The 14,852-nt window shown below is 30.4% G+C and overlaps 1 protein-coding gene across 1 annotated transcript; it reads right to left on the bottom strand.

Annotated features, from left to right (window-relative positions):
• Positions 1-3,843: 3,843 nt before the first annotated feature.
• On the bottom strand, positions 3,844-8,491 carry LOC114174345 (protein SRG1-like). Its single transcript, XM_028059182.2, has 4 exons — positions 8,097-8,491; positions 6,942-7,186; positions 6,151-6,475; positions 3,844-4,599 (listed from the first exon to the last, which is right to left on the bottom strand). The coding sequence occupies exons 1-4, from the start codon at positions 8,346-8,348 to the stop codon at positions 4,327-4,329; spliced, it is 1,095 nt and encodes a 364-aa protein (XP_027914983.1). The 5' UTR covers positions 8,349-8,491; the 3' UTR covers positions 3,844-4,326.
• Positions 8,492-14,852: the final 6,361 nt, after the last annotated feature.

A 14,852-nucleotide genomic window follows, 5' to 3' on the forward strand; every position in this document is an offset into this window, starting at 1 on the left:
ATCCCAAGATATGAACTAAATCTCTTAACACCTCTAAAAATAATATAAACTAATTCATAAACCTATACTACACAAACATACTACAAGCTATGTAAAAAGATTCATAAGAGTTCTTGTGAGAACCTAGAAAATCACACAAAAAGAGTGACTGAGTTTAAAATAATGAGATCCTAGTATTATTTCAATAATAAACCGCTTATATATAAATAGAAATTTCATAAAAGGATTTCATTATTTAGAAAACACTATCTCTCTAAAACTTCATTCTCTAAACTCTCTCTGACTTCTCTCTAAGATATCTCACCATTCTCTCATCCTTTTTAAGACTTGAGACCGCTATAGTGATCATTGCGGCGAGATCTTCAAGTCTATATGATCAGAACCTTGAATTGAGTAAGTCATAATTCTGCTCTTTTCTCGGTCTTCTCTTGATAACCCTGCATGTGATGTAATTTGTATCACATTTGAGATTTGCGTATCTTGTAAAAATCCTTGTTGATCAATGGCTCTAATGATGTCCTTTAATCGTGTTTCTGATAATTCTAGGTTGAATTGTGAGCATCGGCAATAGAAGGGGATTTTAGGTTTTTGTCGTGATCGTACGAGTCAATCAGGTAAGGGAAGTTGATAATTGGCCTTATTTAGAGAATTCAATGAATATAATTGTGTGTAATATTTACTGCTTGATTTGTTGTGAATTGTGAACTGGTTGATACTTGGTATGAGTGAAATTTTGAATGCATTGTATGAAATGAGGCTGAATTGAGAAATTGAACACTTGAGTCATAACTTTAATTGGTATCATTTCCATCTGCCTAATTACTATTTTGAAACTAGATAAACCTGCAATGGATGTGCCAATTAGAGTCATGAAACCAAGTAAAAGATCTCTCAAAAACACCAAATCTGTGTTGTTTTACTGATATGACGCAAAGCCTCAGAATTCAACGTTGAACGTTGAAAATGTGAGAGGATCAGCGCTGAGCGTCGCCTCAACGGTGCCTAGCGATAAAAATTGCGAGAAGAATGGCGTTGAGCGCTGGCCGAGTGGTGCTCAAGCGTTGGGACCTCTGCAGGTCTGGAACAAAAATTAAATCCTGACGCTAAGCGTTGGATCTAAGGCTGAGCGGTGAAATTTGCAAGGCGACTAGCGCTTAGCGTTGAAATTTGACGTTGAGCGCTAAGTTGCCTTGTTTCATGTGATTGTGGTTTGACCTGCTTTAAAGCACTAAATGAATTGAGATGAATTCTTATGATTGTATTGATATACTCTGAGTGAGATTTGATGAATGTGAGCCTGTTTTATGTGAATTATGAAAGGATTTCGTGGAGAAATTCTAAGTGTGGATGAGGTAGTGTATGCAAAGACATAAGGACTTAGTTTTGGTTGGTATCCTGACACTCCAACAACCATTAAGGCTTATGAAGAGGATAATGAGTTGTGTCGTGAGGAGTTGCAGGAGGTCTTAGCCATTGGACTCGATCAAATCTTTGGCGCGAAGGTGACTTACCTGGTGTGATGATTGGGTGATAACCCCTTGAGGCCAAACTCTGCAAAGTTTGGGAATCATACACCGGTGCAAGCCACCAAGAGGTCCGATGTTAATTGCATATATCTGGATAATCGAGTCTAGAGTCGTTTGATGTGTGTGTTGGAATGTTCCTATATGAATTTGTGATAATAAATTGTTATTGTGTTTTTACTCTAATTCAACCTTCCTTAATCATTATCAGCTTACCCTGTGTGTTTTGTATTTGTCAGCTCTTTTGTTTTATTCCCTGCGATGACCACTTAACGTGTGAGCAGAGGAGGCTGCAGGTGGAGAAATCTCACGAGGTGTTGGTAATAGGACTGAGCAATAGTGTTTGGTATTCCTATAGATAGGTGTTCAGTAATTCATGGTTAGAACCTACCTTTTCCTCCTACTAGCAGTCTTGTACATATAGAATTGTCATTACTCAGTTTTGGATGACTGTATAAGACTTTACTTTAACTTCTATGCTATCTGTTTTGGATTATCACTATATAATGTTTTATTTAATAGTTTAAAAGCTATTAAATGAGATGTTATAGTTTTAGAAAGAAATTAATTTGAAGTGAAAAATATTGAAAAACTATAAGATCATAGAGTCACATAAATGTCTTTGATATGAAATATTTCAGAAAAGATGTAAAACAAATGCTTCTTTAGTTTTTTGAAGATTTTGTTGATGTAATAATAAAATATTTAGTAGCAAATGTATTTGTAAACTCAAGAAACTACAAACAATTTATACAAAGTTTATAATGTATTTAATCAATTGAATTTAATAATTATATATTATATAATTTTATATTGAATTTGGAAACATAACTAGAACAACTTAATTGATTATTTCGTAATATAGTCAATTAATGTGAACTATGTTTATGACATAATCAATTATGTCTTCATTTCATTGATTATTTATCCCTTGTTTGATTTTGAAAACTTGGCAAGAAGAACTTAAAAAATTATTTTAAGAATAATTGATTAATCTTGTGTTTGTTTTTCAAAACAATTTCAAAGAATCGATTGCTACTAAACATAAATGATTATACATTTGGGTTATGTTTGTTGTTCCTACATTTCGGTACGAAATTGAAATTTGTCTCTCTTCCCAAACTTTAATACATTTTGATATGTAAACTATAAAAATGAATAGATATAATCATTTTATAACCCAACAATGCTTTTTTTTTATAGGTTAAGAAGCGTTTCAGACTGACGTTTAAGCTAGAACACTACAAGAAAATTCTCAATTAGAAACCAATTTTAGTGACCAATAATTATTAGTAACTATAGTGACCAATTTAGATACAAATTTGCAAAACTAAAAATTATTGGTTACTAAAATAGTTATCATTATAAATAAAAAATTATAATTGATAACTAATTTATATATATATATATATATAGGTTTTTTATGAATTAAAACTAATTTATACATAATTTAATTTTCTACAAAAAAAAACAATTATAATTTTTTATTTATAATAGTGACTATTTTAGTAATCAATAATTTTTTGTTCTGTAAATTGATATTAAATTGGTCACTATAGTAATTAACAAATTTTTGTCACTAAAGTTGGTTGTTAATGGAAAATTTTCTTATAGTCACTTTTTATTATCACTTGCCAACTACTTCTTTGTATCAACTTCAATCCATATATTGTACGAAGCACTAACAGATCTAAGACCCTAAGTCAGTATGAGCAATTATAAATTATATAGGTCACAATCAAACAATATTTTAAAGTAACATAAAGAATTAAAGGGAACAAAATTAAGAAAGAAAAGAAAAGAGGAAACAAATATATAAGATTATTAAATCAAAATATATATATTCTTTAAATATATAATAATAATTTTAACAAAATGAGGAACACTTGCTCAAACTAGGTTACATGTAGGGATGTCAACGGGACGGGTAGGGTACGGGTAGTAGCTCCCCCGTACCCTACCCGTTGGATAAATATTCGCCCCGTACCCGTATCCATATCTGTCGGGTATCCGTTATGCGGGTACCCGTCTATTTTTTTTATATCCGCGGGTATCCACGGGTATCCGCGGGTATTTACAAAAATATTTTAAAAAATAAATATTTAACCATAATTAGTGTTTAGATCAACAAGTCCCCTTTCTCCGGTTGATTCTTGAAAAACAAACAAATAAAAAATCACTACCAATTTATATAGTTTATTTTTGAATAAAATATTAAAAAAATTACTAACTTCATCCATGTCCACCTCTTGCAACATTGTATAAAGTTTCATGTTGTCCAATTTTAATCTAGAAGAGCCTTAAAACATAAGATGTTCAGTAAAAATTTCTAACAATCACTTAATTAAAATATATAAGTAGAAGTGTTAATTTCATTACCTTCCATGTTGGTCCATAACCAGTCTTAGAGACACATCAATGCCTCCACAGTATATGGAAGTAATTTACTCATTTGTGGGGTAAGAATCTGACCACCATTATTGAATGAAGACTCATAATGTTGTTTACTATATATATATATATATATAAGGTAAAGTTTAGCGGGTACGGGTATCCACGGGTACGAATACTATGATACCCGTACCCGCCCCGTTAACATGCGGGCATCAAAAATACCCATACCCGCGGGTAGCGGGTATCCATTTTTAATATCCATTTCCTACCCGTTGCGGGTTTTATCCGCGGATACCCGCGGGTACGGATATTTTTGACATTCCTAGTTACATGTAAGTCCACCGCTGGTGTGACGTAATTACAAATATTGTATTCAATTGTTTCCCTGAATGAAAGGAAGAAATTGAATCTAGGTAGGAGTTGGCTCATTTTGGATCTTGAGAACATTATTTATATATGATTTTGGTTTGCCAAAATGCTGGGGTGAAAGGTATCCCTTGTAGAAATCAGCAACAGCAATTGTTTTGAACAAAGGTGGTGTTTGGGGAGTGACAAGAGTTGGTGCTGGACCTATGCTATCACTCCACCCTGGACCATAGAATGTGGCTATGGAGAGTCTCTCTTTCTCAGAGTTCACCACTGCTCGATGCACGCTGCTCCTATATATTCCATTTGTCATTACCTGTCAAACCATGCATCTATTATGGTTCAAAACTACTAAGGAAAATAATAGTGCTGTGATGTAAAATCTGTTCATACTAATTCTTTAATTTTAAACTGATATGAAGAAACCCTACAAGATATTTTTAAATGGATAGAGGTATTGTAAAATTAATAACTTACCACTTTATTTAAATGAATTGTTTGTCATCAGTACTAAAATTGTTAATTCTTAAATGGAATTATTACTAAATCATTTGTTTCAATAACCTTTTTTAGTATGATTCTTTAACTTCATGTACTTCACTTAGTCCTCACCTTGTAAATATTTTATCAATCAATTTTGATGAGCCAAAATTATATCCCAATGAACCAAAATCATGTCTACTAAAAAAATAAAATATAATTCTACCTTCCTTAATAATTAGGATTGTTCAAGGATTAGGTGGGTAGGATTTACATAAACCCATATCCAATCCACTAATTTTTTTTTTGGTTGGATTGAATTGAGTTTCTAGGCAATTCAACCCAATTCACCATTGAACGGATTAAATTTGGTCGAGTAAACTATATCAAAATAATATAAAAAAAAACTTACTTTTATTAAATTCTAATTTTTAACTATTAACTTAATTAAAAAATAAAACAAACTTTATAAAAATTAATATAAGGTTTCAATAATAACTAGAGTTGTCAAAAACAGGTAATCCAACCCACCCCGAGTTGGCCACTTAGTGAATCAATCCAATCAAACCCAACTCACTTATTAGTGAGTCAAAAAAATTTGAATCTGGCCACCCACCACGGATTGGAGAGTTAAATGGGTTGGCTCATTGGCTCATTGACTCATTTAATTAAAAAAAATACAATTTTTTTCTTTAATATCAAAAAAACTAAATTATAGTTTCTAATTAAAATCTAAATAAACGTCAATAAAATTCAAATGCAATCCAAAAGGATGTTAAATACAAACCAAAATCACAAAAATATCAATGTGTTAGCTAAAAAAAAATAACCTAACCTGACCCAAATACAAAACCCAACATAATAAAAAAACACTTGTGTGATTCTGTATTTATGAGTTGGTGAGCCCACCTGACTCACCATAGGTTCAACCCAAGTGAACTGAATTCTAAGTGGACTGGGTAAATAATTAACCCATATTAAATTTGTAAAAAAAATTTAACCTAACTCATTTTAACAGCTCTAATAATAACTTAATTCATTGTCTAAACCAATTTAAGGTATAAGAGAAAAAAAAAACATAACACAATTTGTTCATAATATATAAGAATATTTTTCATGTTAGATTTGAGGTCACTTATAATAATGAGCTAGTTAGGATGGAGACAGATTTGACTAAACCATAAATAAAACTTAGTTCAATCTATATGGACTGAATTAGGTCAAATTGAGTAATGAGATAACCCAAACCAATAATCACTCGTACTGATAAAGATTTTGAAAACAGAGTAACAAATGTTTGCTCTAAAACCAATATACCAATGAAATATATGTGAATGTGATCAAGATTAAAAAAGAAAACTTTGCCAATTAAACTTTAATTACTTACCTCCATAACATCTCCAAGACTAATGATGAAAGCATTTGGGAGGGGTTGAATAGGAACCCATGTTCCATCTTTGTTTATTTGAAGCCCTTCCACTTCATTGGCTTGGAGAAGAATGGTTAGGGCAGATCCATCGGTATGAGGTTTTAGGCCAAGAACAGTTTCTGGTTGGGGACAAGGAGGATAATAATTCATCCTTATTGATTGCCCTCCTTCACCTAATAACTCCTTAATATCCCTTACTTCAATACCAAGTGCTTTTCCTATAAGGACAAAAATCTTCATGCCAATCTCCCTCATCTTTATACAATAATCCTCTAAATTTTCCCTGTACCCATCATCAATAAATGATTTTGTTTTAACGATTAATATTTATTTACTTTATCAAAATAAATAAACAATAATAAAGAAAATGGATAAACGTGTTTTAACTGAAAATTGAAATTAATCCATCTTTCAAATTTTGATCCATTTTAATTCTCCAACTTTAAAAATATATAGATTTAATAATTTTTATCAATTTTTGTTAAATTTATTTGATATTTTAAACATGTTTCATAATTGTTTATACTATTTGACACATTTCAGTTTCAGTGTTAATTAAGAAATACGTTTAAAACATAAAAATAAACTTAACAAAATTTGAATCAAAAAGTTAAATTCATACATTTTTGAAAACGAAGACTTAAATTAATCCAAAGTTTTGAAGAAAAATTGATTCTACTTTTTTCTAAAAATGAAGAAATAAAAAATATATTTAATAAAAATAAAAATAAAAATAAAAATGAGATAACCTGAATGGCAGTGGTATGTTAGGGAATAGATGTTGATTCCTTAAATGAGTTGGAAGTGTTAGAATGTAAAACAAATCTACCCAATCTGATGAACCTTCTTTTGAACCTACAATTCCACCAAACCCTTCCATTTCCCCTGGTTTTTGCCAAAGCTTTTTCTTCTCCTCCATTGAAAGCTTGAACAGTTCTTCGGCACCTCTCTTCACATCTTCCATTAATTTCATGCCAACTCCATGATTAACCACCTGGATTACATAACCACAATCTTTTTATAATCCTCTTAAATACTTTCTTATTATTTTATAGTGAATAAATATATATTACTTTTTTACTTATTTTTTAATTGTTAATAACGGTTTATGTTGACATGACACATTTTATAAATTAACTTCATAATCTTACTAATGTATTATATATCTGATGTCATAATCAGAACATCAAATCATTATCGTCAGAATAACCAGACCGAAATCAAAAACATCCTTAATCTAAGTTTTAAGAAAGGACTAATAATAGTATTTACAAAACAAAACATGAAGGAAAAGAAGACAAAAGAGTTATTACGCGTTATTAATAGTTGGTCATACACAAATCATATCCCTAAAAACAGTGCTCGGTCAAAGGTGCGTGAAGACCACCTCGTGTCTCCCGTGTTCTCGCTTAAAGGTGTATTATTCATTATTAATATTTATTATCCAAATTTTAATTTTAAAAGAAGTTGATATTTAGATTGGTTTCTAATAGAGTCTAATTTAGATATAAATTTATTTGGTAGTCAAAATTTTATAGTTAGTGTTGTCGATTAATTTAGAAACATGTTGTTCAATCTAGAAATTAATTTAAAAATTATTTTAATTACTAATAATTTTTAAATTTATAAAATAATTTTTAAATTAGTTATTATAAATACTAATTATTTTCATTTCTAAAATTAGTTATTATTTAAAAATTTAGTAAAAATAAAGTTTTATTTTAGTAAAAACTTAAAATATAACCAAATCCACTCCTTAAAAGATTATTTTTACATCTTATAGTTTGTGAATTTATTCTCAGCCATATTTATAATACAATATATTTAGGTAATTGGGTGGGTGGATATGTGCAAGAAAACACTTAACTGTGATGATATGGAAAAGAAAAGATGAAGGAGCAAACCTGAAAAAAACCCCATTCTTTGCATGCGAAGTGTAGGTTTTGAAGTTCAGAACCCTTAACTTCTTCAGACAACAACTTGTTTAGGTCAATGACAGGAAGGTGTGGCAAAGAGTGTGTGTTGAATGAGATTGAAGGGTGAATTTGTGATTGAAAGTATCTCTCTGGAACTGTGGTTACTACCTCCTTTGCTATTTCTTTCACAGATTCAGTGAGAAGAGAAGACCCCAGCTTTGGTTCTTCTGATTCCATCATCACAGATCCCTAGACTCAGATGGCTTCTCTCTTTTCTCCGTCTTTAAGACTTTATGAGAATGTAATGGGAGAGATTTTCAAAGACATGAGTCCGATTATTCAGGCTTTTCGTCTTTTGTTGACCACATCAATATGAATATAAGAAACAATAGGTGAATCAAAGGAAAATAAGATCATTATATATTTGTAGTTATGTTTCATCAAATCATTTTAATATCAAATTCTATTTCAAATAATATTTTGATATTAAATCATAAATTTTATAATATTTAGAAAATTTAGAGATTGATATATTTATACTTTTTATAAACTCAAAAACTTAATATTTTTTTTAATGTTTCATTCATTAATAAATCTAATTATCATTTAAAATATATGATAATTATCTCGTAAATATATCTTATTCCAAAATAAACTCATGTTAAACATGTCTGTTTTATTAATAAAAATAAAATAAATTTTATTTTTATCTATTAAGTATTAATATCTCAACATGATAAAGATTAATATATGCGCATTAACTGATATAATTATAATTAGCTAATGATAGTGAAACTTAAAACACTAATAATATCATAAGACAATTGAGATACTTATAATTAGAAATCAAATCAACTAAAGACTCCTTAATTAAGAAATTATTAATTCAAGTAGGTATTGCTCATTAGTTATTCATTTATTATTTATTATTGTATCAAAATCTGAACTAATTTAGTATTAAGGTGTCCTCTCGATCACACATACTCTTTAATACTCTTTAGACAAGAGTAAGAGCTTTAGACAAGAGTAAGAGGAAAACACCTTGAAGGAATACACCATAATAGAATGAAAATGTTTCATCAGTAACTAAAAGTTATTAGTCATTATAATAACCAATTTAGATACTAATTAACAAAATAAAAAAATTTTGGTTACTAAAAAATCACTATTATGGATAAAAAATTATAATTGATCACTAAATTGATCATTAATTAATTAGGGACTAGTTAATTTAGAAACCAATTCATTTGGTAGTAAAAACCTTAGTAGCTAAAGTTCAGTGACAAATTTTTTTTGATAACTAAAACCTTAGTAGCTAAATTATAAAAATTAATTTAAAAACTAATTATAATTTTTCATTCATAATAATAACTATTTTAATGACCAATAATTTTTTATTTTATAAATTGATAAATAAATTTGTAACCCTAATGACTAACAACTTAAATTTCACCATTAATTCTGTATAAAAAAGAGAACATCTTAAATAAGTGTTGAAGAAAAAAATCTATAATAAAAAAAATAACATTAATCCTATCATCCAACTCTTGTAAAATGATGTCCGTTATAATAGTAAAATCTTAAGTCTCATGGTAAGATCTTACCTTAAAAATATTTTTTCTTAAGTCTCATGGTAGGATCTTACCTTTAAAATAATTTTTTTTCTTCAAGTTTTAAATGTAATTAATATTTTTCATTTAGTTTATAGCTAAAAGATATATTTCCAAAACAAAATTTGTACACTTTACTTTTAAATTTTTTATAAGACATTTTAAATTTATGATCCTGATGACTGTAATCTTTGAAGAGATGTGGAAGAATAAGCATGAAATAATGTTGCTAAATATAGGCGAAAATGTCAGTAACATTAACTTCGTTGCACATGCTTTGCCGGGTGGCTTATTTTCCGGAGTAACCAGGAATAGTACACGTGGCATTTTCTTCCTTGCACGTCACTTGTTCCATGCACATGGGTGTCTATCTTAGGTGGTATGGATGGCCCACTGAAAAACGATTTATGGTGATCACGTGATTGTTTAAAAGCAAAATGATTCCATATGATGTTTGTATTTTACCCTTCATATCATTTATTTCAGCCAAATAAAGTAAAAACAGGTAAGGATCCATTGAGGGCGCTGAAATCCAATGAAATCCTAATAACTTTTGTGGAATGTTGGGAAGGAGGAAGCTGCGCTTGCGGAGCACGACTTTGGAGTTAAGAAAATTATGTAGAAGTCGTATGTATACCCTTTTAACTAATATAAAATATGTTTTATATAATGAAATTATAAGTCCATGGTTGTAGCTTCTTGTCCATACAAGAGCATCATTGTCGTTCTCACGAAGTTGTGCCATTCAGCTGTGTCCTCCTCCAATACCAGTTTACTTAACCATGAAAGATTACTGTAACAAGAAAAGTATGCAGAACTTGGACTTTTTATTAAATCCATTTGTGCTAAAGAAAGCTTCCCCAAGGAAAACTGCTATCTGGTTGAGTAAGAGTTTTGAAGAGAACACTTTCGGCCGAGAATAATACTCTTAAACTAATGTTATATTTTACAGTCATGTTTGTAAAGTTTTGAGCTTCTTTTCACACATTTAGGTAACAATTTTATTTTATTGTAACAACCTTTTTTTTTTTCACTTACTAAGCAATGATGTAACTCACTTCCAATCTGATGAATGAAAAAGACGATAGATCTTTTCATGAATTGGTAACATTATCGATTTGAGTAATTACCTAAAATGATAAATATGAAGAAACATTTTCTAAACTTTTATTTAATTTCCCAATTGTCTTTGACAACCCATAAAATATTTGTTCATATTTGAAGGTTAGAAAAAATTAGGACCATAAACCCTATTTGATAAATGTTATTGTAGTGATATCCTATAACGTTTTTCTTGCAAAGTACAAGTAAATGGGTGATGAAATTGTGTTGCCCAAACTAAAACACATTTTATATTATTGTTAAGGGTGCACGACTTCTACATAATTTTCTTTAACACCATCAAAGTCGTGCTCCATAAGCATAACATTTTTGTTGCTAGCTTCTACAGAAGTCGTTTCACAAAAGGATGACTTCTACTTTCCATACTAGATTAGATTGATAGTCGTGAATACTCCTAACCACTTTAGTTTAACAACTTTTACACTAAAGTTGTGTCTATCCAACACGACGTATAATTTGAAATAAAAAAAGAAATTGAAAGTCATCCTTTTCTCACATAACTTCAGTTCAGAATTTGTGAAGTCGTTGTTAATCTAGCACAACTTCTCCTTTTGAAGTCGTCTTGTTTGAGCACGACTTACCGTATTTCTGTAATTTTTTCAAACCTTCCCATTTATGTAATTTTTCCCCAACATTACACCACCCACGAGAAAAACCATGATAATAAGAAGTAGATTCTCAAAGGTAGAAATTAGAGATGTACTATGAAACTATGAGAGTGGTAAAAGCCTTGGTCCATATGGGTTGAACTTTAGTTTCATGAAGAAATTTTAGGAGAATACTAAAACAAAAGTATTTACATTAAATACTTTTCTGTGTGGGAAATGACAACACAAAAGCAATACATCCTTCTTGAAATAATACCTAAGACCAATAATTTTGAAGGCTTCGATGAATATAAACTTATATCTATGAAAGAGATTAAAAATATTCTTACCTAAGTAATTTATCAAACCTAGTTAGTTTTCGTGAGGTTGAGGACTACCAAATATGTGCTAGTTGTTAATGAAACAGTGGAAGAACTAAGATGTAGAAAGAAAAGTTGCATCATTGTAAAAGTTGATTATGAGGAAACTTGAAGTTAGTCAATTGGGTATACATATATTACATGATGGAAATATTTGGTTTTTGCACTAAGTGAATAACTAGAAGAAGAGTTATCTGTAATCATCAACATTCCAATCCTTATCGATGAAAGTTTAACTCAGGAATTCAAACCAAGAAAAGGCTAAAGATAAAGAGACTCATTAACACCTTTTGTGTTCTTTATAGTTTTTGAAGGATTATTAGACAAACATGAAAAAAAAATGTTAGCAAGGGTAAAGGTGAGAAAAAGGGAATTTGTGGTCAACATGTAATAAATTTAGTACTTGGATAATAATACATCTAAGTAATATCCTACTAAATATAAAGTGTTAAAGTATTAAGAGTTGAGGGAGTAAGTTGAATATCGACACCAACACTTTATCGTAGAAGTCAAACAATGTTGTTGTGTCCTATATCAACTTTGTGAAACAACTTCCGAACATTTTAAAGATTGAAACTTTCAGTAGTCAAAACTAGCAAAAACATGTGTCAATTTATTCATATCATTTTCCCTACTAAATAACATATATTGATAAGTGCAAAATCATTTTGTATCCTTGTATAAAGGTTGAGTATTAGTGTTACCAAGTTCATCTCCATGTATAGACAAACATATTCAGATTATCGTATTTTAAAATGTTTAGATTGTTGACATTGTTAGCTTAAACTTTGGTATGTTTAAATTATTTGCTTTATGACTTAGTTATAGATATTATAAAAATTTTATGCAAAGCCATAATATTATGGACCTTTATGATGAACTTTAATGTTCAGACTTGTATAATTGTTGCAGAATAAAGCCATTATCATAAAAGCTGACGAGCACCTTACCTACGGATTTATCGGTAGGTAACTACCTATGGATTTATCGGTAGGTAACTACCTACGGATGTATCGGTAGGTAATTAACTACAGATTTATCAGTAGGTAAAGTTAGCTACGACTGTTTTACCTACGGATTTTTGTCTGTAGAAAATCCGTAGATAAAATTACATTACCTACGGATTTTTTGACTTATCTACAGATTTTTATCGTAGGTAATAGCGATTTTTCTTGTAGTGTTTTCTAAATATGAGTAAACCAACAGCTGTCATTTGCTCCTACTGTTCTGAACTTGGTCATGCATCAAATTCCTGCTATTTTAAAAATTGTGGGGTTCCTAAAGGAGAGTACAAATGGATACCTAAAGGAACACCTCAAACCACTAACATGAAAGGACCCAAGTTCAATTGAGTACCTGCATCTTCTCTTTAATCTTTGTTTCAGGTGTGTCTTGATGCAAAGAAAACAATGTAGCTTCTATATAATGGATGCTGAAGACACATGAAAGGAGATGTGAAGAACTTCTGCAGGATATCTTACAAAGCCAATTAATGGTCATGTTACAAGAGGTGATAATAACAAAGGTCAAATTTTAGGCATTGCCAAGGTGAAAAGTTCCTCTTCTATTGTGATCAAGTATAATTTTTGGTTGAAGTACTCCCGTATTTTGAATTTACTGCATGTTTGTTCACTAAAAAGGAAGTAAAATGAACATTTTTTCATATTTCTGCATAAATTAATCCATTAGGTAATTCTCTAATGGATTATCGTTTTTCTGCTATGGCTAATTTGTTTCTGAACACTACATAATTCATTAGATTAGTCATCTGCTAGTACTGTAATCCTTAACTTCCTGTATGCACTCTGATATTCCTGTTGTTGGATCTGTTTATCCATCCCATTGGTCTTGGTTTCTATTTGCTCTATACTTCCATAAATTTCTGCACTATTGATTTAAACTGATATTGCAATACTTAATTACTGATTTGATTTATGGCTGTCTGCACTCAGATGTTAACATGTGCTATTGATTTCACCTACTGCATTGTTATTATTGTCATACTTTGTATTGTTACTCTGTGATGTTCATGGTATGTGCTGGTTTGGTTGTGTTACACCCCTATGCTCTTTTTGCTAATGTCCAAAGGGGGAGAAAGCTATTTGTTTCTGTATTGCAGGACACATAATGCTGCTATGTTACAGGACATATTTTGACCATCATAAAAAATAGGGAGATTGGTGAAAGGGGGAGCTACTTCAACTCATATGAAGATGGTTTTGATGATGTCCAAGGATACACTTCATGTGCATTACCAATTTAGAATTAGTCCTGTTGTAGTTAGGCTGTGCATTAGGCTGTTAGTATGAAATTATCATATGTAAATCAAGCCTGCATTAACTAATGGATTAGCTGTGAGTACTGCACTAAGGTAGTGAAAATACACTCACGATAATCAATTAGGTAAATTCCTAATCCATTAATGACAACAGAGAACTCTGTATAAAAGTGTTTTCTGAAATTTGTTTCAGTCTGGAAAAAAATTACAAATCACTGAAAAACATTCTGAGAAACAGCCCTCTAAGATTCACAGAGTTCTTAAGCATTCTTAAAGATCATTCAAGTGAAGATTCAAGGAGATTGATGGTTGATTCTACCTTGATGGGTCTAGCTTAAATCTATGAGCAAATTGACAAATCTGCACAACAATAGATGTATTCGTTTCTTGATTCTTTTTTATTGTATTTCTGATTACAGTTGCTTCATTGTGTGAAGTGTAGGCCTAGGTGCAATTGTGTGGATGCATTGCTCCTAGTGGGAGTTCTTGATTGGTAGATTTATCTCTTCTCTTACAATCTTTCTTAATTGCATTAAACAGTCCATTAATACAGAACTGCGAAATTGATTAATTGAGTTATAAGACTTAAAGATTCTTTCAAGATTCCACTTAACCAAGTGAAAGACTTATTAATCAATTCTGATCCCTTTCTGGGTTGAGCTATTAGATAGATCTGATTTTAACAGTTCCCAATACGAACCATAGTTCGTACTCCTGACGCAAGATTAGCGCATCATTGGCCACAACCTACAATTGCTTAATTGAGT

Source organism: Vigna unguiculata, chromosome 2 (genome assembly GCF_037176805.1).
Source record: "Vigna unguiculata cultivar grain cowpea cultivar isolate G323 ecotype 2 chromosome 2, ASM3717680v1, whole genome shotgun sequence".
NCBI lineage: Eukaryota > Viridiplantae > Streptophyta > Magnoliopsida > Fabales > Fabaceae > Vigna > Vigna unguiculata.